The sequence below is a fragment of the Plectropomus leopardus genome, chromosome 3 (assembly GCF_008729295.1).
Source record: "Plectropomus leopardus isolate mb chromosome 3, YSFRI_Pleo_2.0, whole genome shotgun sequence".
Taxonomy (NCBI): domain Eukaryota; kingdom Metazoa; phylum Chordata; class Actinopteri; order Perciformes; family Serranidae; genus Plectropomus; species Plectropomus leopardus.
The window spans coordinates 29,222,838-29,247,910 of NC_056465.1; the positions used below are offsets into that span (position 1 = coordinate 29,222,838).

The 25,073-nt window shown below is 40.1% G+C and overlaps 1 protein-coding gene across 1 annotated transcript in view; it reads left to right on the forward strand.

Moving 5' to 3' along the window:
- Positions 1–25,073, forward strand: part of si:ch73-63e15.2 (protein strawberry notch homolog 2) — a 78,432-nt gene that overhangs the window by 42,916 nt on the left and 10,443 nt on the right. The window contains 18 exon segments of the mRNA XM_042482374.1: positions 10,333–10,509; positions 12,457–12,543; positions 14,432–14,537; positions 14,689–14,849; positions 14,958–15,091; positions 16,334–16,424; positions 16,609–16,752; positions 16,851–16,968; positions 17,062–17,167; positions 17,359–17,512; positions 17,644–17,820; positions 18,533–18,630; positions 19,299–19,381; positions 19,623–19,805; positions 19,991–20,112; positions 20,451–20,582; positions 20,709–20,844; positions 23,310–23,422. Of these exon segments, the coding sequence (XP_042338308.1) occupies positions 10,333–10,509; positions 12,457–12,543; positions 14,432–14,537; positions 14,689–14,849; positions 14,958–15,091; positions 16,334–16,424; positions 16,609–16,752; positions 16,851–16,968; positions 17,062–17,167; positions 17,359–17,512; positions 17,644–17,820; positions 18,533–18,630; positions 19,299–19,381; positions 19,623–19,805; positions 19,991–20,112; positions 20,451–20,582; positions 20,709–20,844; positions 23,310–23,422 (2,322 nt within the window).

Sequence of the window (25,073 nt, forward strand, 5' to 3'; positions counted from 1 at the left end):
GGATCACTCACATTATAGTCAGAATAAAAACATATGAAGTTTGACTCTGAGCCAACAAAGTTAAGTCGACTTGTCATTAGGGAATATGGTTGTAAATGAGTAAATACCCTTTCCAGTTGGCTGGTGATTCTTGGCTACGAACCAACTCAGCAACGCATGGGCAACGAGCCCACCATCCTGAGTCACACAGCATGATAGTAGTCCACTGACCACAGGTGTGTTAAAGCATGGGTGGGCGTGGGTGTCACGCACAAGACAGAAAGGAGCAAAGGTTATTTGAGGTAATAGAAGAACCTGTGAATATTTAACTAAGATGTTTGGTTTCATCAGCTGTGAACCTTCTTGCTATCTAATTATGGTCTCACGCATAGAGAAGGTAGACATAGGATATAGTTAAATTTGTAACCAGGAACCTTCACTTTAAATTTCAGTGAAGGTTGCACTTTATAATACTAGTTTACATGCAGATATCAACTTGAGAAAACATACTTAAAACTGTAACAGGTTGTAGCACATGAGGTCACAGAGGTAAAACCATCTGCACAAGTTTCTTTTTTTGTCCTTTATGGATAGTTTATTTTCTTATCTGTGTGCAATTAGTGCTTATTTAAGTTACAACCAGTTGACACAGTCACATTTTTTCACTCAGAACTTAACATTCTTAGTTATTCATGTTGTCAATTTTGCATATGACTGCAACAAATGACAACATATGCCCCTGTTGCAAGTGTTGTCTGGGGTATGTTGAAAGTTCTGCGTATTTGAGACGTCATCTTGCGTCAACACCCCTCCTCATATCCACTTTTCTCCGCACTGAGAGAAGACAGGCTCACACATGCAATAAGTTAATGGCACGTAACATAATGTACCACGTGAGTCATTTTTTTTTTGCATTTTCTATTTCTTAGGTTATCTCATTTCACAATCACAATTTTTTTTCAGAGGGCCACCAATTTTTTTTTTTGATTCATGTCAGTTCTTATCGGCCTTTTTTTTGTAATTATCAGTTCATAATAATGGTTTAAATGACTGAGCCATGCCACTGTGAATGCCAAGTCATCCTCATGGCACCCTTCTGTGGGTGACTTCCTCTTGGCAAAAAACCAAATACCTAACAGATGAAATCTCTCTCATGGCTTCTCTTTCTTTTTCTGTCTCTCTCCTCTGTACTCTTCTTACTTTCTCAGCTTGTTTTACTTGTTCCTTGTTAAATTCTGCTTGTTCTTTGTTGCCTGAGACAGAATCTGAATTTACCTGATAGATTTATTTGCCGGCAGATCCATGAGGATCGTAGAGCCTTGTTAGTTTTCTACTAGTCAGCTCAGTGTAACTGTCATGCTCTCCTACAAACACACAACAAGCAGAACAGCTCTTTGAACTACCTCCGTCATCGACTGCAAGCAGGGACACATGACATGGCATCCTTTTATTTTCCAGAACATATGAAAACACTGGAAAATTCCAGGAGGCTTGTAAGCAGCAAGCACTCCCTGGCTTGCTTTACTCAGACTTGGCACGACATGAAGGCTTGCCTGTCAGGAGGTTGCTGGACTGACCGTGCCGCTTTGATTGGCCTTCAATACTCAGTCGTGGATAGGTTAGACGTAACTGTCTGTGGGTAAGAAAAAACTGATGAATTAATTTTCTTTTGACCCCACAAATATAAATATATATATATATATATATATATATATAGATGAAAATTGATTATCTCTCTTTTTGTTTCTGAGACCATCCCTCAAAATAAAATTTGCCAATTTAATTTTAGTACAGTTGTCAAGTAGAATCAGCTTCGGTCTTCTGAACAAACTGAAATTAAGTAGAAAACGCTGATATAATATTGTCAGAGGGCTTTTAACATCATCTTGGCTTGGCGGAGTCCTAAGTGGAGCCGTTTGTGGTCTGTGAAACAGCTGAAACTGTGGTGAGCAGCTCTCCAGACCTGAAACATTTAGTTGTCTGTGAAGGACTTTTAAAAAGTGTTTGAATGTGTTCTTTGGCTGGATGTTGTGTGACTAAAGGGTCCAAAACAAGATGTAAAACTTTCCATGTGTACTTATAAAAACACAATGGCTTTTTGACAAATTGGCTCCCCGAGCAAAGCTCTGCGACAGGATAAGCTGATTTATGTCAGCGTGTCTTCTAGAGTCATTTTGGGATACATACTGTCCACAAAAGGCTTGGTGTTCTTAGCCACTGCACACCGCAACAAATTGATTTAATACTGAATTAAAAAGACGTCTGACTGCTACCAGTCTTCACAATAGCAAGTCAATGAAAGAGCTAATTTGCCAAAAAAGTTAAGTGTCTGCTTCAAATCTGTAAGATTGTCAGGGAAAAGAAAAAAGTTTCGAGCTGTGCTATTAAAGTTGCAGCCCAACAGATATGTCAGCGACGTAGGACATGCAGACAGCTTGGCATAACATAATCCAGACAGAAAGAGAGACACCAGCGGTGGCTTTTCATTTCTAGGACCCAGACCTGCCACATAAAAAGACACACACACACACACACACACACACACACACACACACACACACACACACACACACACACACACACACACACACACACACACACACACACAGAGGCCATCAATCAGGTTCTGTTGACTGCATGGACAAGGTCAACATTTGATCTCAGAGGGGAGCGTCATGGGTGGGGGTTGTTCTAGTCAGCTGATTGTAAGTGAGTGGGGTAGGTGGTCCTTCCCACCACCACGACCGTAGCTTTCACTGCAACTGGGTTACTGTCATTTTGCACTAACTACATAACAAAATAATTGGTATTGCTCACACCACTCCCATTGTATTACTATTAGCCCTCTTTACACAGAGATAAAGCTAAAGAGCTGCCACAAAGTCTCTTCTTTACACGGCATTGGCATTTTCACACCAAACAACAGCCACATCATGCTGCTTCAGTGTGTGATTTTAGACAGCATGCTGGTATTGTAGACACAAAAAGGCACGAAGGGCATGAGGTTTTATCACAAGAGTATCTGCTTCTAGTGTGAAATATAATGTAGTCATCGGCAGCTATTAATTAAAAATAACAATAGCATAACATGGCAATAACAATTATTTATCATCCATCATCAGAAGAGTACAAGGCTAATCATCACATAATATGACGACTGGCCTTGTACTCTTCTGGGAGAGTAAGGAACTCCCGAATCTCTTTTTTTTCCCCATTTGCACATTATCTATTGCTGTTCTTCTTTGAGTTGGCTGCTAACTGCAGCTAGCTGCTTTTTAAATCTCCTGCGGTGGGTCACACACATCAGAAAATCCCATCCATCTCACTTATAGTCCCATCCACCCGGCTGTCTGTTTTACATAGATCGCGATGTTGTGCTGTCAATACCTTCATTGCCTGGTTAAAGGCGAGACAACTCTGCCCCTCCATTTTCTGGTCGTACATTGATACAGAATGGTAAGTTGGCATAACAGCATGACAATTTTGCCTCGAACAGGTAGTGTGAAGGAAGCTTTTGTTACAGCAACATTTTCAGAATCAGAGACCATTTACAAGCTATACAGAATAATAAAGAGAGACCCAGTACATAAAGTGTGATCGTTGCTGACTTAAGAGACCATAGGCCGACTTTTTGTGAAAATGCACTTTTGCATTTTTGATTGTAGTTGACCTCGGTCAGGAAATGCTACAGTGTAGAGAAGCAGGTATAGATTTATGTATGCATTTTCACAATGGTGTATAATGGTGTTTGAAATGTCATTGTTTAACAATATGTATTAGCAAAAATGTTGAGTTAAATAGCTCATCTTCCTGCTGCAGAATTCTGTGGGAATATGAAAACTTGGACAAACACACAATGAGAGGCTAAAAGGGCAGGGAGAAAAGGTGGCAGAGATGGGAAACAAGAGGGATGGATTTTAAAAGACCGGGAGAAAAATTAGCAAGTGATGACAGAAACGTACGAGTGGGTTGATGAGGTCGTTTGAGGTGTGTGTTTGTGTATATATGTGGGTGTGTGGGGTAAGTGGGAGGACAGGGTGACTTGTTTCCTGGCCTTGGAAAAGCTGGCAGTGTGTGGGAGGGGAAAGCCCGGTGTCTGGCCTGCCTGCCTGCCTGCTTGGGGCCTCGGCCTGGCCTTGCGCTGAGGCAGGTTGTTAAGTTTAACAGATGTGGCCTAGGACTGTACATGGTAGTTCTTACTTGACGTTTGCTTTTGAGTACGGGGGATTTTAGTCTTTAATATGTAGTGATAATGTAAAATAAAGGGAGAAAAGGGCATCTCTTTCTCATTTTAGCTGAAGAAATTTTCAGCCTTGGGCTTTATGAACTGCAGCAAAAATATTTTGGGGTTTTTTGTAGGTGGAAAGTCAGTGAGGAATCATGTCGCTGTGTTTGTAATGGCGACAACATGATGACATGTGAACCGTTGTCGACATTTTCAACATGCCAAAGAAACTTTCTGGTAAGAAGTAGCAGCTGGCAACACCATGTGTGTCACAGGAGGCATGTGGTTGTTCATATATTCCCCCTCGGCAACACTGGAGTTAGAATGACAATATAGAAGATCTGGCTGTATAAAAATTGGCAGCAATAAAAGGTACAAACAGATGAAACAGTTTTACATAACGTCCAAGGTATAGACAACTATCCTTAAAGGAACACTTTGTAGGATTTAGAGGCATCTAGTGGTGAAAACTGCAGATTGCAACCTGCAGATATCAACCAGCTTTCCACTTATAACTTAAGAGTCAGAGGTTCAGGAGGTTTTCCATGAGATAAATTATTGGCTTCCTCTCCAAAACTAACGGACCAGGTGATTTAAACCAGTCAAATCACAGAATAAAGTAATTTCACAAAAAAATCTTTGGTTTTCAGCAGTCTTTGGCTTGTCATGGAGGGGCTGCTAACTACAGCGGCCAGCACCAACATGCTAACAGCCCTTTCTAGAGCCAGTGTTTGGTTTGTCCATTCAGGGCTGCTGTAGAAATATAGCAATGCAACATGGCGGACTCCATGGATGAAGACCCTCTCTGTATTTATAACAGCTCATTCTAGGGTAACAACAGTACTGCTATTCTTATTTTCAGGTGATTATACACTAAAGAAAGCACTCTTATATTATATTCCATTTATGCCAATATATTCCTCTAAATCCAACACATTGGACCTTTTATTTCATTTGAGAGGCCATAATAAAGCTTCTTTAGAAACACAAGCTGCTTCCTCTGAACATATTCTTTTAAGGACATGTGCTTTGGAAAGATTTTCATCTAATAAACCATACAAGTGGTCCATGTTATGATCCACACCTAGCGATGATGGGATTTGTGATTAGAAATCATTTTTCCTTTAATAGTAAGGCACCACATGTACACACAAAGAGAAGCACACACACCATGGAAATTATATTTATAAGGCTAACAAAGATAGGGCTGTTAGACCTCCTTGTATGGTAGCGCCTGACCTTATCATAGAGGCTGTGTCATAACCAGTGTCATTGTAGTCATTATATCAGGAATGGCTGTTACTCAGTTCTTCTGAAACCACTGTTGAAACTGCATGAGCAGTACAGATAAATGCTCTTTCATCGTTTTATAATTGCTAACTTTTATTTCAGCCTGGATGCACTTTATGGCAGTTATGTCCCATGATTGTCCCATGATTTTTTTTTTTTTAAACTAGCGGGGTATGTTGTGACACTTTCAGATTACTCATCACACTGCAAATAAATCGACTATTAGATGATGAAGCCAAGCTGTTAGTGGGTGGTTTGTGTTAAGAGGTGTATTTTTTCCACTTGTGATTCTCAGAGCTGATAACCACCACCTTCAACCGCAACCATCAAGGATCTCCGCAGTTCTGCACTATTGTTGCAGTTTTTCGCTGCCATGTATCTTTATTAATCATCTGCAGACAGACAACTGTCATTATCCAGACAGTGAAATACAATTTACCGCTTCTGTGGATACATGATGTAATGTACAGCACATGCTCATGTGTGTTAAGCTTCTATACAGAGCTTCTCACAGTATATTCATGTGAGTACACGGTTGTTTAGATTGCACCATGTTATAAACAAGTGGTCGGAAGGATGATGGTATTTGTATATAGTTTCAACTTTACTGGGTTGTAGGGGCAGGATATGCTGCTGGCTTTAGTATTTATAGAAAAGGAGAAATTGAGGTGGGAGAAGGAACACGTGACATGCACACCAAAGGGTGGTAAAATCACGTTGACATGGGTTTTCACATGTTCTCCTGTGTACATGTACACACATATCTACTGCCTATTCTCAGAAATTTCAATTCAAGTCGATTAAATTCCCAGAAAACAATTTTAAAAGAAGCACACACACACTCAGATGTTTTTTTTAATGTGTAGCAGAGGAAAAAGAGAGTGGGAGAGAGAGAGAGAGGCAGGATTAGTAGCTATACGGTTGCATGGCTGCGTGCTGTGGAGGGAGCCTGATTACCATCAGAGCAGTTGGAATTCAAGCCTTATCTCTGCTCGGCAGGGCCCAGTCTTAGGAACAGTAGATGAACTAGCCCTCGGTACGGGCCTGCCGAGGGACAAACACTGCTGCCTCTGTTACGCTCTGCTTAACAACTCGATTAGCATGGTACTGAGGTCGGCCACGTCTTGGTTAGCACCGACCAACCTGCTGCAGTTTTCTGTGATTTTCTCTGTATCAGCACTGTTGGTCCTTTTTATATACAACACTGCAGCAACAACACAGTTTGCTCTGTTACATGAATTTACATGATGCGGAAAACCTAGAAGTTACAGCATAATGTCACACAGAGTAATGACCTCTGGGTCTAAATACAAATTGCATATTTGCAACCAAAATGGATTTAGGACTAGCTTCGGCTCATAAAAGTCATTTAGGTATTTCATTACCATAACCATTTTTTACAAGCAAAGCTATTATGACAGCTCATCACTGTAATTTTAATCCAAATTAAGATTTGTTTTCATCTAAAATCTGATGAAGTAGATTTTTTTCCACCAAAAAAATCCCCTCTAACTTTTTTTTTTTATCTTTGTTTGTGATTTACTTCACTGCAGGAAAAAAAAAACAGCAGTGGTTTCCCATGGCGAAATACATGTGTCTATGTGCTCATCTGTGTGTTTCCACCATTATGCTTCTGTGGAATGATGCCTCTGGTGACACAGTGTCCCTTTTTTTCCGAGCCTTGTTGTTTACTCATCTATCCGCAGCCAGTAGAGCCAAAAATGGAGGGATGAGAGCAAGGGGTGAGACAGAATAGGATGGGATGGGAAGACACCCAGCTGATAGGATAAACAAAGAAAATGGACTAAGGAAACATGGTAGAAAGTGACAGGTTTGTGTGAGGGAGTGCTAGAGATATTTTACAGGGACCCTCTCTACATCTTCCCCTCTTGTGTCACCCTAGAAAAGGCAGTTGGTTCCACTCAGCTGCCAGCAGGGCAGAATAACTTTGGAGAGCCTGCTTTCAGAGCTCAAGCCTGATCTTGCCCTCAGGAAACACAAACACACACACTCACAGAGGCAGAAAAGGAAAGAGAAAGGTAGAGTGAGGGAGTTGAAGAGAAAGGCATACTCGTAGAGCTCCAAGCAAACACTGATAAGCTGAGTGCTGTGCCCTTGAGAAAGCACTATTTCCAATACGCAAACATCCACACGCAATGGACATCGAGTTGATTCTCTAACGTCAGAGGGCAAAAATATTCACGTGTGTCTGCCTGCTGTTTACCGTCCTCACTAGGCTCCATTCCCGCATGATTTAGTCATGTTAACACTAAGAGATCCACGTCCTGTCTTCTCATGCCTGTGAAACATTTTCAGCTGAGCTGTGATTAATGGCTAACAGGCAGCTATGACAGAAGTCAGCACAGCTTCTCGGTATTAATCAGTAGCTGCATATTGTTGAGGTTGCGGCAGCATCACAATTTCTCATTTATCTTTGTTTCAAGAAAAGTTTTACTTCACTTTTCACAGCAAAGATTTTCCTTTTTGTTTAAAAGTCACCCTCAGTCATGATAACATATTGTGCTTCAACCCTACTCATCACTGCTTATGGCTGTGCAGTACATTTATCTGAGAAAGTGTCAATGTCGAGGTGCTGTAACAAAACCATGTAAGCATCTTTAAATGCAGGACAGTTACAGAGATGTGTAATCTACCTGTATAAATATTTTCTTTGCTTGCATGTTACTTAACACAATAGTTTACAGCACATACAGCCAGGCCTTTAATAAGCTGTTGGTATCTTTTATGAAAATAACTTTGTGTTATATTTGCTGAAACTGTCACTACATCCTGAAAGAAGTTCATGAGACGGATAATCTGTGAAAAAAAATCATGTCCCTCCCCCTTTTCCTTCTGCCTCTGATGCCATTTGCTAGACCAACCAATCGGAGCCGAGTAGTCTCTAATGCAGCTGTCAGTCATGTCAGTCACTCCGTGAACTATGGTCAAACTGTCAAACTAGGCAGCGCCGACTAAATATGAATCAAGATTCTGTTACTGCATTGCGTATTTCTCCCCTCGAACATTTTCAGAAACATATTTTAGAGTACTGTTAACCTGTAAAATGAAAAAGCTGGTCAGGCTGATGAGTGGTGTTTGGTGTTCCCATTCAGCTGTATACAACATGGTGGCTTGGTCACAAACTACCTCATTTTACAGTGAAAAAGTACACTATAATAGGTTTCTGAAAACATTTGAGGCAAGAAATAGGCAATGCATTAACAGAATCCTGAGTCATATTCAATCAATGCTACGTAATTTGACAATTTGACTGAAGTTCACAAGCCGTGATTGACACGATTGGCAGATGTGTGAGAGTTTCCTCGGCTCTGATTGATTGTTTTCGTTCACATACAATAAGGCCATTAGATGGGGTTCAAAGCAATACAGCAGGCAGAGGGATATGATTTTGTTCTTTTCCCCCCAGCTTTTCTGTCTTGTTTAATGCTGTGTAAATATGGTGACAGTTTTTTTTTACATGTTACCAACTTTAGCTTTAAAGGAAAGGTTTTTGGGGCTTTTTGCTCTCCTACTGTGAGTTTGATGAAAAGATTGATACAGCTAGCATGTCTGTGCTTATTATGAAGGCACCGTAAGCAGCTTGCTAAGTTAGCTTAGCACCAAGACTGGAAATGGGAGGAAACGGTGAGCTTGACTCTACTTAAAGGCAACAAAATTTGCCTAGCAGCATTTCTGAAGCTTTAAATACCTTTTATTTAGTTTGTTTAATCCTCACAAAAATCCAAGTGTAAAATAAGTACTCTTTTATGGAGGTACATGATGGACTATTTCTTTGCCAGGAACAGTATCAGTCTGTGCTAAGCTAATTTAGCTGGGTGCTGGTGGTGCATCCAAATATACAGCATACACACGAGAGAGATATCTGTCTTCTCATGGAAGCGAATAAGCATGTTTCCCAAAGTGTGGAACTATCCCTTTAAAGTGAGGTAAACATTGTATTCTTGTAGTATTCAAGGCTGCTTCATGGTCCTCTTGAGGGTGTAGTCAGAACATGGGGGTGTGGGAACTTCCACACATGGTCTGCTGAGTATAAATATACATACACACAATCGCACACAGTGAGGACTACCCACAGACAACCACACAATAAAGCGAACATCCATACTCCCATTTCTAAAAACAGTTTCTCCTCTGTACAGCTTGTCATTGTCCACCGTGTTCTCTTCCCTCCCCCGTCATCACTCAATCCCTATCTCCCCACATCCATGTTTATAAGTCTCAGGGGGCCCGGGGGTGCCTGTGAGAGGCTAGTTAAAGAACATGGCATGCTAATGGCTTGGAAAGGATATGAATAGAGGGGCGACTGGAAGGCAGCCATAGCTGAAATGACACACACATACACAAGCACTTTCATTATGCCTGCCCCTCGCTTTCTATTTTACGTGCTCGCTCTCACACATCTGTGTGTGATTAGATTTTGTTTGGGCTACTCGTGTTACTCCCAAAAGAGTGCAGTATTGGCTGAAATCCAGAATGAATGGGCCACCTTTATTGTCTGTAGTTCACTCCCATCCACACACCTTTTTTTCTTTATCAGGTATACACTTACTGTTAATCTGCTGCACAACCTGCGTGTTGTATCTGCTATATATAGGATATTGAATCTGATTTTTAGTCTTTTCTTTTCCCATGAGGCTTAATGGGAGTATTTGCAAAGGCTGCAAAGACTTAGGACTTGAACTGGTAATCTATATGTCACTTTCACAATATTAAACTCTTTTTAGAATTAAGACAATCAGTTTGACTCGCTACTCTGCCCCATATGTTTCACTGTTTCAGAGGTTAAACTTAACCCCTTCTCTTCTTTCTGCCTTCAGGATCTGTCCTGCATTGATGACCTCTCCACAAACTCTCTGTTCTCCTCTCCGGCTGACTCACTGTCGGAGTATGCTGATGCCCAGCCCTTCATCAGCCCAGACAACCTGAACACAGTGCCCACCCTCTGGGACGTCAACACTAGTACCACCACCACACCAGCACAGAGCCAGCTAGAGGTCCGTAGCAAGCACTCACACACACACACACACACATACACGCACAAGCACAGGTCATTACCACTAATACTGATTACCACACCGACAGCTCATCTTACAGCTACTATGTCATACAAACTTTTTAATATCTGCACACGCATGTCTGTACAGGGTAAGGTGGACACTAGGAACTATGAAGCAAGTGTCAGAGTGTTTTTCTTGCTCTGTAAACATTAGTCCTGTTCTGGCTCTCAGCCAACTTTCGCTCTCAGATGGGACTTTCATGGTGGAGCTGGATTTGTGTTCATACACCAAAGGCCAACACCTTCAACTCTGTTTCAGCTTTAGACAAATCATTATTCCCTGATACTTAATACAATAAGTCTTTACTTGGCTTTTATAAAGTTGTCATTCTCTGACACCTTCATAAGTGTGACACAGTACTTAAATCTTTTCTCCATAACAACCAGTTTTGTACAACGTTATACAGCAGTTTAACATAATTTTATTCCTACAGTATATTGGCTAGTTCACACTACACGACTTTCAAAGTTGTCAGATCGCTGTATTGTTCACAATACAGAACTTGCTCTCTTGAATTCATGAGTCTTGAAGTCATAGTGTTTATCACACTACAAGATCTTTTAGTTTGTCTGGTCTCCAAACTACTACTAGGATTTTCTTGTTGTCGTTGGCCCATGTTTTCACAAAATAGGATTATTCTTTACTATAAATAGCCTTTTTCCTCTTCTTCTTCTTCAAATAGTTCTTCAAATAGTTCACACAAACTGCTCAATTCAATTTGCTTCTGTTCTGGGACTTTTCTCAGAAAGCTTCTTTGGGGAGGCGGAAAATCAGGGCTAAAGTCGTGTATTACAAACGAGACAAAAGTGTGACCAAGTTGGCTGTCCTTTTTGGCTTTCACTCTTAGGTAATTTGTAACATCGTGAAAACACACTAACTTTACAAAGACTTGAACAATTGACAAAAATTGAACCTGTGTAATTTTAACAGTGAGAAAGTGCTGAGTTAAAGACTTCATGCTCACGCCATTTAAATACTTAAATAGATTAAATAAATGCAAACCTTTGTGACCAGCTGTTTTGAAATTGCATGCAGAGCATGTGAGGAGCACACTTTGTCATGACTGACAGTTCTAGGCAACAGTTTGGGTTTATGTTTACTTCCTGTCAGCTGATGTCACTCACATAGACTGCAAAACCTTCCAACAGGAAATAAAATGTGACCCATTTAGAGAGTATTTGTTGTCAAGTGTGAATTGGTCTATAGTTACACTTAGAGTGCACCGAAATGTAAAAACATTATTTCATTTTCAAAACATATTTCTTCTCTAAATATTTCTACTATTTTCTTAGTGGTATAAAAAAATAGTTTCTCCACTATCACTACTGCTACAGAGATCTGTGTGTGGCTGTAAATAATAAAATCGTCTTTCCTTTTGATGGGCTGGCCCTTCAAAGAAACTCATTGAACTGTATTATGTCATGGTCTCCAAGTCACTGATCTAAGACGAGCAACTTTGTTTGTGAGTGTTAATCCTCCATCCCTGCTTGTGTCACTGCTGTTGAGTCGTCTTTGACTGAGACGGGTCCAAGGATATCTCTTTGATATGAATCAGAGTACATTCATTTCTCCTGCCTTCTGAAAGCCTTTTATGTTTTCCTTTTCATTCTGCCCTCATTTCATCCATTATGTTTCCCAGACACACTCAGCTATATCTGCCTGTTGTTGTTGTCGTTGGCTTTTCACCGCCAGACGACAAATTGCATTTTGTTGAGTGCTGCTCCATCAGACATCCATGAAGTGCCCACACTCTCTCATGAACAATTTTATATGCACAACACACACATACAGTGATTACTCATCTTTTTGTTGTTACTCTTTTCTTATGCATTTGGCACTGTTTTCATTTGTCTTTATATTTTTTCATTTTATGTTTGTCGACAGCTGAATGGCACCAGCAGGTTTCATGGCTTGGCCAGTTTGGATGATATAACTGCTATTATCAGCACACCACCTTTAGGAGGATTCCAGGTAGCCACACCGACCTCTCCAGTCTGATTTTAAAATGAAACCAAACTCTCTAACTAGATGTGCCTATGGGCAGTTGATAAAAATGCATTTAGTTTATGTTATATGTCTAAGGTGCAGGTGCTTTTGCCCTCTGTGTTTGCAACACAAGATAAGGCTTACACCCTATTCGCACAGGTCTAGTATTACCTCTGGTTACTTGTGATAATTAAAACATGTCTATGATCTTAATTCATGTGAGTCTGCCATGTTTGTAATTTTTCAAGTAAACTTTCCAACGTTAATTACCTACCATATTTTACCAAACACCGAGGTCATGTGTCAGTATTAGTCCTGTGCGAATTTGGGGATCAATGATATGGAGTTGTATTAAGGTTTTCTGTTTTTTCTGCATGTCTTTCCTACCTCTTTCCCGTTCAAGCATTATGGAGGCTGTGTTAGTAATTATAAATGAAATTTCTGACAGCGTTTTGGATGCAGCAGGCTCATTTCGCTACATGGAATGAAGACTCATTTGCTGAAAAAGCAAGTTCAAATCCATCAGAAGAGTAAAATCTCAAAAGATGATGAGATGGATCACTTGTGACAATGTGTAGCAGAGTCGGTTCTGTTTATTTAACCCTTTGAACCCTAAGAAAATTGGTTTGATTTCTTTCAGAAACATTGCGAGAAGGCAATGAGAACCTTTAAAAGGCATGGCTCAAAAATGAGCAAGAAATTAGTTTTAAAAAAGTGACAACAAAATTATCTCAAAAATAAGTAGAAAAAGAGATTTAAAAAAATATCTCTGTATGCATTTTCTCTGTGACATAATTTTAAATACACGATTATAATTATTATTATTATAATCTTGGTAATTGTCAAATAACCATCCCTTTTTTAAAACTAGTTTCCAGGTCATTTTCATGTCACCTTTTACTTATTTCTTCCGATTTGTGTGACATTTCTTGCAAAGTTGGTAATTGCTTTTTTAACTCATGTTTTTTCCCCAAAGAAATCAAACTAATTTGTTAAAGTTTCAAGGGTCAACCCACATTTAAAAGAAAAAAGCAGGTTAACACTGTACATTACAGCTAGTAGTGCTTTGTATTGTTTCTGTTATGTGTAAAGTGGAGTTTAGTAATGACAGTGGGCATCATATGGGGGCATAATGTCAGTAAATTCAAGTGAAATACAGACTTTACCTATCCCGTGCGACTATGCTGCATGAAACACAGACATGGGGGGGTAATTTGTAACTCATATGAGGTCTTCAGGTAATATTAGTCCTGTGCGAATAGGACTTAAGAGTTTTCTCATAGCAGCATAACATGCCACTTATCTAAGACTGAGGGCCACATTTTGACATTGCGGTAGCATATAATAATTGAGACTGCTTGCGCCTTCTTTGGCATGTCTGTATTGCCACAGATGATGAAATTGTTGCTGCATATTGGATGCATTGGACATTCTGCAAATGCACATTGCAAAAAGAATGGATTATTTCATACACTGCATTGTCTTTGTGAATAGTCTATGTGACAAGAACAGAGGCACTGTGGTATAAACCTGTCTGTCAAAATGGGACCCTTTTGCATTTTCAGTTTCTCAGATAACATTAATCTGACATTGCCTGAATATGTAAAACACCCTTTTTTCTACAGTTACAAGCATGTTTCAAGCTCTTATTCATCCTGCTTCAGCTGGTTTTACACACCTGTCAATGTTGTTTGTTATTTTACTGTTTGACTGGTTAACATTCTCTGATAAGTAGCTTTAGATGTGCTGTGCCAACCTTTTACTAACTGCTCACCTGCCCCTGACTGAAACAAGCTGAAACAAGAAGCATAACTCCCATATGTGGCTGTTATTAATGTGGATTACATTATTAAAGTCTCTTTGGTGTTCCTAGCCTCAGAGAACCCAGTCACCCCCAGAGGAGGAAGAGGATGCTGAGGAAGAGGAAACAGAGGAACTGGGACATGTAGACACATATGCTGAGTACAGACCTTCCAAATGTAGGTCACTAGACTGAATGTCAACATCTACTAATGATGAATTCATCCACATTTTTCCTCTTAATGTGGCATGACACTCAAGCAGTTTGCTATTAATGTGTTTGTAAAATTTCCCCTCTCTAAACTGCCGTTCTGTTTTTCCTCTCTTCAGCCACTATAGGAATTTCTCATCCTGACATAGTGGTGGAGACCAACACGCTATCCAGTGTCCCTCCTCCTGACATCACATACACTCTCTCTATCCCTGAGTCAACCATTAACAGTGGCCTGCTGTCCGCTCTGCAGCTCGAGGCCATCATCTACGCCTGCCAGGTACACCAGGCTCACATACACACAGAACATGAAGTACTTATTCATTTTCAATCTATGAATGATTGGTGATCTTTGCTCACGCATTAATTTTTATTTGTGCACCCTCAGCAACATGAGGTTATTCTTCAGAACCAACAGAGGGCAGGTTTTCTGATTGGAGATGGGGCAGGGGTCGGAAAAGGACGCACTGTGGCAGGAATCATCCTGGAAAACTACCTGAAGGGAAGGAAGAAAGCACTATGGTGAGACAGATTTACCACTCTGTTATTATTCTCTCTCAGTTATTTATTTATATGATTTTTGTGTCCAATTTTCTATCAGAATGTATTGAGCATGTAAGCAAAGCTCACACTACACAACTGTCCTCCCCCACCCTATAAGTTTGGCACAATGGCTAGCTCTGTGCTCCATAACAGCATAGTACCTTAAAACCTCACACAGTGGTTTAAAAGAAGTGTGTTCTTACTGTAAAGAATTGCTTGTTCACACCAGACAAATTCTAAAGTCGTCTTATCTTTGAACTGTTGCGCTACGTCTTCTTCTCGGGAATCTTGAACTCACTGTGGCTTTCAAACTACATAACTGACCAGTGAATGGGTCATGCACTACATTATCTTTCATGAGGAGGAATCCCTTCAGAGTATGTGATGTGATGCATGGGTCTGAGGTGAAAGTTTTTAGGCCAATGGCGTACAGAAAAAATGCATGCAATAGTCCACCTTCCACCTTCTCATCCTCTCTCTTTCCCTCTCTCTCTGTCAAACACACACACTCAAACCTTAGAAAAGCACTGCAGGGCCACCCATCCCTGTCCTTAACTTGTGTCTTGCACTCTAATCTTGATAAGTCAAAGTACCTGATAGGTCAAAATATTTAGCCTGTTAGATATTTGGGGAGTGTCTGCAATGTTTCAGCCAGCCTCTCAGCCTGCTCCTTTGAATTTAGATTGTTAAAGTGTACGAGTACACAGAAGGACCCCAGTCTTTGAATATATACAAATTTATACATAGCGCTCAAGCTCCAATTTGCAAGTACATATGCTTCAGAGCACTCCAAAAGCTATCAGTTTGCAGAAAACCAAAGTCAGCCATTCATTATCCATAACGGCTTATGCAGGTTCAGGGTTGTGAGGGGCCGGAGCCTATCCCAGCTGACACTGGCGGAGGTGGGGTACACCCTTAACAGGTCATCAGACTTTCATAGGCCTTACATTCACACCTATGGGCAATTTAGAGTCACTACTAATCTTGCCTGTATGTCTTTGCTGTGGGAGTAAGCCAGAGAAAACCCATATGCAAACTCCACACAGAGGGGTCAGAGCCAGCTGGCAGATTCAAACCCAGAACCCTCTTACTGTGAGGCAACAGTGCTAACCACTGCAACACCATGCTGCCCAGAGCTAAAGTCCTGTAGAGTGAACTAGACATTGGGATAGTCTGTGTAAAAGCTGACTGAATTACTGACTTTCCTGCTTCTACCCTCAGGTTCAGCATATCCAATGACCTGAAATTTGATGCAGAGAGAGATCTCAAAGACATAGATGCACCGAATATTCCTGTGCATGCCTTAAACAAGGTGAGTCACAGTGGAATTAGCACAACATACTGAGAGAACGAGTTTTGTTCTTGGCAACTGTTTGTATATGTGCATTCAAGCAGAAAAGGAAAGGAGCTATATCTGGTGACAGTGTGGCTCTGTAAATGTTCACACATATCTTGCTAATACTCCCCTGTTTTGAATGTTTGATTTGTTGTTATAGATTAAGTATGGAGACACAGCTACCTCAGAAGGAGTCCTGTTTGCAACTTACTCTGCGCTGATTGGAGAGAGCCAGGCAGGAGGGCAGCACCGGACGAGAATCAAACAGATCCTCGATTGGTGCAAGCCAGACTTTGATGGAGTTGTATCCTTTCATTTTAACAGCATTGTATCTTATAGTTTTCTCACACAAACTGCTATTCCATGTCTGTGTTGCTTGCCCTTGACCTTTCTTAATTACAGATTATTTTTGATGAATGCCACAAAGCCAAGAATGCCACATCTACAAAGATGGGCAAGGCAGTGCTTGACCTGCAAAACAAACTGCGGTCGGCCAGAGTGGTGTACGCCAGTGCCACAGGTAGGCTGACACATAACTAAGCACAAACTAATGCACTTACATGCAAGACAACCCAGGATTTAAGAGGATATATTTTTGTCGTCTCTGCCCCAGGTGCCTCTGAGCCAAAGAACATGATCTATATGAGTCGCCTGGGAATCTGGGGTGAGGGCACACCCTTCAGAACCTTTGATGACTTCCTGCACGCCATCGAGAAGAGGTTTGTATAGGATGAAATTTAGCAAAATTTCCCACAGAGGTAATATGTTTTTCGAGAGCCTTTCAATCATGTGGATACATATTTTCAAATCACTGCACTTACTGGAAAATACCTTACAATCAGTTTGTGGTTATAGCTGGTTGATTCGTGATTGAGTTATTTTTAATAATTTATGTGCTGTTTGTAAACAGAGGTGTCGGTGCCATGGAGATTGTTGCCATGGACATGAAAGTGAGCGGGATGTACATTGCCAGGCAGCTGAGCTTCTCAGGGGTGTCTTTCCGCATTGAAGAGATCGGACTGGACAATGACTTCAAACTGGTTTATAACAAAGCTGCCAAACTGGTGAGTGTCATGCTTGTGCTAGTTAATTTTGTGCATGCTTATGGTGTTGTATGTGAGATTTAAATAAAATAAAAAAAAAACACAAATACTATACTTTAAAATGACTATTGACATCTTAAATCTGTGTCCAGTGGGCAGAGGCGTTGCAGGTGTTCATGCGTGCAGCTGATGAGCTGGGCCTGGTCAGCAGGAAGTCTCTGTGGGGACAGTTCTGGTCAGCTCACCAGCGCTTCTTCAAATACCTCTGTATCGCTGCCAAGGTCCGCTGCCTGGTGGAGCTGGCTCAAAAAGAGCTGCAGGCTGGAAAGGTCAGTACAACACACTCTTGAACTCTGAGTCATATAGTATGTTTAATCTGGAGGAGTCTAACTGACCAAGCAGGAACTGAAATTCTATAGATGTTGTGTTACGGAGTGAGAATTTTAAGGACAAAATACTTACTTTTCCTCTAGTAAATGAATGCTGTTGTAAAAGCATAGTTTTGCTGATACTTTGCTTCGTCTGCACAGGAAAAGCAGAGCTTTGAATGTCACTGGATTTACAAGTTTCATTAAAGGGACAGTTCACCCCAAAATCAAAACTTCATATTACATACTACCTGCAGTGCTGTTTATTAATCTAGTTTAGTTTTGATGTAAGTTATCAAGTGTCGGAGATACTGGCTGTCAAGGTGTCTTTTTCCATTTTAACCCGATTATTCAAAATAACCCACATACTTTGTTGTTAGCATTTTCATGTTGGTATTTTTTTTTTTACTGAGCTACACCTTTCAACTGTATCACTGCGCAGAAGGAAGCATGCGTCTACTGCCAGCTCACCTAGCCTTTAGGGAGAACTGTCCCTTAAAGCCTTTATTTGGCACTTCCCTGTACACAGGTTGAGTTGAGTGCATTTTATTTCCTCAAGGATGTCATAATTTGTGGCATCATGATGCCAGGAATTAGTCCATGACTGATTTTACTTAGGTAACACAGCAGACCTGTTTGGTTGTTGATGTGTATTTGTTTCTCTCCACCACAGTGCATCGTTATCGGGCTGCAGTCTACTGGCGAGTCCCGCACCAGAGAAGTGTTGGATGAGAATGACGGGCATCTTGATAGATTTGTTTCCGCAGCAGAGTAAGTAAAAAGGAATATGTTTGTTTTTACCATTGTTTTTACATTAATAGGTTTATTTAAAAGAGTATTCACTAAAACGACTTCATTGTCTGAGCAGCTAAATTCTTACTGGCAACAACAAAGTTTTGCAGGAAAACAGTAAAGGTTTTCTGATACTTTTAACCCTGTGTGTCAGGTTACTGTCTGTTTACCGGAAGTTATCTCAGTTTGTGTTTTCCTCTGTTTTACTTTGTTGTTTTACAAAACTACCAAATGATTTGCCAATCTTAAAACGAAGGCATCCTCATCACCTACATTCTTTAAAATGATAAATAATTAATCCTCACCAGAAGTCCTCACCATTTATCCTCAATTAAACCAAACAGTCTCTTTAGTTATTATCAGCCATTTAATTATGAAACGGCTCATGCAAAAAACAAGGGAGGGAGGATAGAGGCGATGAGTGTTCTGAACTTGCCTGACCCTGAACGTCTCGCAGCAGACATGCCTGAAGGTTTGAGTGTATTAGCTCACACAAAACATGTTCATCAGCCTGTCAACACCTGACAGATATAATGAGGCCAAATAGGAATATATGGAGTGTCGAACTTTCACAACTGTCCTGTGTTTTCCTCTTTGTTTTGCAGTCAGAATAAAAGTTTCTCCTTTTCTCTTCCTCTTTCCTGTAGGGGAGTATTCCAGTCTCTCGTGATGAAACATTTTCCTTCAGAGAAACAGAGGAGGGAAAAGGCACCAGGGAATAAGAGAAAACGTAAGTGACAAGAATGCAGTAGTCATACCCTAAAGTAGTCTCAAAATAGCCCCCATTTCTGTTTTTCAAACTTCCTTTTAATTTAACAGTTAACAGTTAAGTGTTGTTTTATCTGTGTGTATCTTGTTTGCACACCATCTGGCAATTTTCTTGCAGTTTCCTTCATTGTCTTTGTCTCTCATTGACAAAAGGTGTCATCTCTTGTTTCTCATTCTAATATTGCGTCATGGTTCACGATCAGGGAAGCCTCGAGGTCGCCAGCCCAAGGTACCCAAGCACACTGTGGACAGCGGCGGTGTAATCAACATCAGCGATGACAGCAGCAGTGACTCTGATGGCATGGACACAGACTCAAATTCTTCACCAGACTCCCTGCTAGACAACGATGATGTCATCTTTGTTAACCACACTAGCTGTCAGACAGGTATGGAGATGTGTTCTTTTTTTGTGTTTACAGTAGGAAGATATTTTAGCAAATGTAGGTGTGTCCAGTCTGGATCAAACGTATGCATGTCTAGACAGTGAAACTAACTTTCATGTTCCGTTGTTTTTGTAACTCTTGTCTATCAGTGTCACGTGGATAACATTTCCCCTGCTTTCTCTTCACAGCCAGGATAGAGGAGATGAAGCAGGGCCTCCTCAATAAAATATCCATACTGGGAAAAGAACTACCTCTCAATACCTTGGACGAGCTCATCGATAAGTTTGGGGGACCAGATAAAGTCTCAGAGGTACGAAGCTCAGACCCTGAAATAGAAACTCTCTGGCCCGGTTGACAAATTACAAGCAATGATTTTCAGCATTTTTACAACTATGGAAATTGATATTTATCTTATCCGATTTCCAACTGGAGCTGCTCCGGTGAGCATATGGCAGCAGATATTACTAAAGTTGTAATAAATCTCATATCTAATAAGTTTAAGTGGTGCAGGTTGCATGTTCTTCACCTGTCACCACTTAAATCAGTGTTCACACACGCACCAAAAATAAACAATGCTGTTATTTTTTTAGGCAAAATGTCTTTCAAAACATGTTTTAAATGACAATGTGGTTAATATTTTTTCTGCAGATGACTGGTCGTAAGGGTCGAGTGGTGCGGCGTCCTGATGGCAGCGTCCGTTACGAGTCACGGGCTGAGCAGGGTCTCACCATTGACCACATTAACATCAAGGAGAAAGATCGCTTCATGGGCGCAGAGAAGGTCGGTTATACTGCTTGACCCTTCATATGAAAACTGATGATCCAATCTGTGGCTAGGAGAAATTTATTGCTTCATAAACATTGTTTAATGAGATCTCCACTAATAATCCAAACCTTTGTCCTCCAGTTCGTGGCCATCATCTCAGAGGCAGCCAGCTCCGGGATTTCCCTGCAGGCGGACAAGCGAGTGAAAAACCAGAGGCGCAGGGTCCACATGACCTTGGAGCTGCCTTGGAGTGCAGACAGGGCCATTCAGCAATTTGGTGAGTCAGGAAATGAAGTCGTACAATGAGTCTTTCAAAAGTAAATGCTTGAGAATTTAAAAAAAAAAACACATATTCTCACTAAAACTGACAGGGGGCTTTTTGTGACAAAATGAATTCAAAGCTGTTGTTTGTTGGATGTTACATGTAAGTGTATCATTTCCCTACATTCTTTATTGTTACCATAACATAAAATATCAAACACACCTTAAAGTCTGTCTTAAAATGTACTCCTTACAAGTCTCCAGTAGTGTTACTTGTCAATGAGTTGTAAATTCTTTTACTGTTGCTCTTCATGACGTAACAGGCTGGACTTTTCTAGTTGCTGTGCGTAACTTCAGCTTTCTAGTATTTACAGGTTTCTACATATTTGCCCAAACATGCAGCAACTCAGTAGGTCAAAGGGTATCAGGATTGTTTGAGGAGAAATTTGTAGAGGAGTAGCTCCTCCTTCAAGGTCAGAAGGGCGTGGCTCAAAGGGGCCCTGCCTGGTTTTATCCCCCACTGCTATGTTTAGGTCAAAGATTTCCAAATCAGAACAAATGTTGTCTTGTCTCACTGAAACACTGCTGGTAATATGAGGTTGTGGCTGCCTTTATTTAGACCACATGGTCTAAAAAGGGTTGCAGTTGTTTCACCTGTCATTTTACATAAGTAGATATATTTAGTATCAGTTTGCTGCAAGGCACCAGGATTTAGTAAAATAAACTCTGTGTGTTTGCATCCATTAGGTCTTATTTATGCTTCAGCTCTCTCTCTCACACACACACACACACACACACACACACACACACACACACACACACACACGCCATTACAGAGGAGTGGATGAATAAATTGTTTTCAGTAATTAGCAAACTGATTAAGTAATTCTTTTCATTAGCAGCCTTCCTGCTTAGTGTGAAATGCTTAATTCTTATTTGGCAGGTTAGTGCACACACACACACTGTACAAATTCACACAGACAGTTGTATTTATTTCCTCAAAAGAGATTCAAAGGAGTTCTCCTCAAACTCCATATAAAAACCTCAGGGAAAGTTTCTTTTTTTGGGTTGATAGAGAATAAGACTGTTTCAGCAGGGGATCTCCTCTGAAAGTATTTATTGATCCTCGAGGGGAAATCAGAGTCTAAATATCAGATTAGCTTCAGATCAGATCAGATCTCATTTGATGTTGCAGATCTTATCCTGTCACCAAGAATATCCCCTTGTTTCTTTTCTGCTCCTAATAAGCAGCCTGTGTTAGAAGGAATTTCGCCTGTCTGGCTGTTGGTGCTGATAAAAGTCTGTTGAAACCAGAGACACATTGGTGAAATTAATTCCATCAGCTTATACTAGTATGGTGTTATTTCAGACCATCTAAGGGTTTGATTACCTTGTTTTTCAAGGATTTTCCCAGTCAGTTTATATGTCTGGTTAGATTTCTGTTTGGCCACAACATCACAAGCACAACACAAGCTGCTCATCCATCAGAATTGTTAAAATGGTTGTAAAATTATGGATTTGGGCCTAAAGGAATTAAGAAACTACACCTGGGCTGTAGCCTTCATCTCTTTTACTGTTTCAGTTCTCTCTAGAGCCTGATCCAAGTGGGATTTTTAAAACCAAGACCAATTTTAGAGGTGAAAAAATCATTACAGATATGGTGGCATATAAAGTGAATTTTTGAGTTGCTGAATGAATGAATTTATTTATTTAGTGAATTATTTATTTATTTATTTATTTGTGGATTTTGCACTGGTATGACCAGTTTCTACCATTTCTAGAGATGAACAAATGACTGTATTCGCTAGATCTGTGGTTTATCCTTGCTTTGTTGGTATTTGCAAACAACTACATCTCTTCATCATCTCTGTTCACTGTCGCCTTTCAGGCATCTTTAGGTGATAGAGGAACAAGCATGAAGCTACCTAATTTGATTAAATATATATTGGAGCAAAGACTGCTATGTGAACTCTGTCTTTACTTTTCAGTTTTTAAATGTAAAAAAAAAAAAAAGTTAATTTTAATCATGTATTTAACATATAAAATTGAATCTTAAAGGTTTCCACTGTCATTACAAATGGGAAAAAAAAGAAAATAAAATGGAATTTCTAAATTAGATTTTTAAGCCCTGGAAAAGTCATGGTATTAATCCTTTTTAGATAATCTTTACACATAATGCAACATGTCTGCAAATTTATTTTCTGCAGCTGTTGATATATCAAAACTCTAATATGTGTCGAAACATCTTGTTTTGTTTATTGTCAAAATGAATACAATCGAATAATTAATATTTGAATTGAAATACAGTGCACTTCAAAGTTCTGTCCATTAAGTTATTTATATGTTATAAATGACCAAGGAAATTTATGCTATGGGTCCTCGAAAAGTCATGAAAAAGTTTAGAAAAGTTTCCATGAAAATGCGTGGCAACCCTGTTTGTGGTATAATTTCTGTCTTATAATATTTTCCGTGTTTCTCCAGGTCGCACCCATCGGTCCAATCAGGTGACGGCCCCAGAGTACATCTTTCTCATCTCAGAGTTGGCCGGGGAGAGACGTTTTGCCTCCATCGTGGCTAAGAGACTAGAGAGCCTGGTAAATATCAAAGCCTTGTAGAAGTGTTTGTGTGGGTGTTGTATTTGCTTTTTATTTTGCACATTTTTTCCTTTTAACTGTTTTGAATTTGTCTCGTAGGAAAATAATCCTTCATCTTTTTGTGTAAGAGGAATTGTTTTACTGTAAACAGAGAGGATCTGTGTTTTGTGTTTTTTGATTGTCATGCTCCGGGTTGCCATCGACTCTGCTATGTGTCTCTTCGCCCGGTCCTCACTCTCTGTCCTTCCTGTATCCCGGGGTATTCCCTGACCTCGAAGCTCTCCATAGAGTCTCTTTTATTATTGGTTCGCTTGAAGTTACACCAACTTTTCTCCGCAAACCCCAAGAGATTCCGGGTCTTTCCCTTCTCCAGTTAAATAACGGAAAACTGAATAAGCAGAAAAAGCAAAGGAGGTCGTCTGGATAATTTATAACCCTAGGTTTATTTTCCATAATTATCAATGCATTTCAGCACAAGCAGTCATTTATTTCCATAGTGACACAGCATGACAGTTCTTTTGGGAAAACGGCAAGCGGGGTGCCACAGGACGAAGGTTCCAGGAAGTCTTCATGTGTTTGCCAGCCGTGTTCGGTAAATCCGCATCAAGAATAGGTCACATCTCGCCTGCATGCCTGCCTGAACCAGATACAACACAAATGCACACACACACAAACAGTTGCTGAATACCTTTGTAACCGGCAGACTCCAGATCAGCAGTGAAGTCATATTTGGCAAAGGCATCCCTTTGTTTTGGTATCTCAAGGCATTTTTTTCAGCGTGGGCAGAGCCAGCAGCTGGCGACAATGCTGGTCTGCTGTTGATTTTGTTTCTTCTAAAATTTCCCTTACCTCCCTCATGGTTTATTTTCAATAACGGAAAACAGTCAAACACAGGCTGAGATCTTAGATAAACCCAGCATTAAAATTTAAGTAAAGATTGTGTTTAAATTATGTTCCATCTGTGTCACTTATGTGTAGCATGAAGTCCTATTGAGGCACAAAATTATAATAATAATAACTATAATAATAAGAAGAACAACAACTTTATTTATATTGCACCTTTAAAAACAGAGTTTACAAAAGGCTTTGACAAACAAAGCAAAGCAGAAGCTTGAAGGGTTTCCCGCAGTGGCAACGTAACTATAAGAGCCAAACAATAATGCCGAGCTCATACAAAATTTAAACTAGAATTAAACAAGAGAGAAACAAATTACAAAACAAAATAACAATAATAACCCATACCAATAAGCATAAATACAATTCAAAAAATATTTGCGGTAAACACAGAAATAATAGCCCTAATAATAGAAATAAATCTGATCAAGACAGAATAAATGAATACATTAAAACTAAAATAGATCAATTAAAACCGGCGACATCACATAAAAGCAAGTCAATAAAATGGGTTTTAAGTGATTTAAAAGAAGTCACTTCCAGCTTTCTCTCTATCTTATGATGTCAGTTGAAGAAATAGTTTCATTTCACACCTCAACCTCATGTGTTTCCTCTTGTTACATTAGGCAGAAACCATGCTGTGGAGTCACACTATCTGGTTTGTGTTTATGTGATGAAGCTTTCATATGCTGCTGCTTTTTGCACATGATGCAGAGTGAATGTATTTGCACCTTAAAGAGTTTGATCTCAGGTTGAA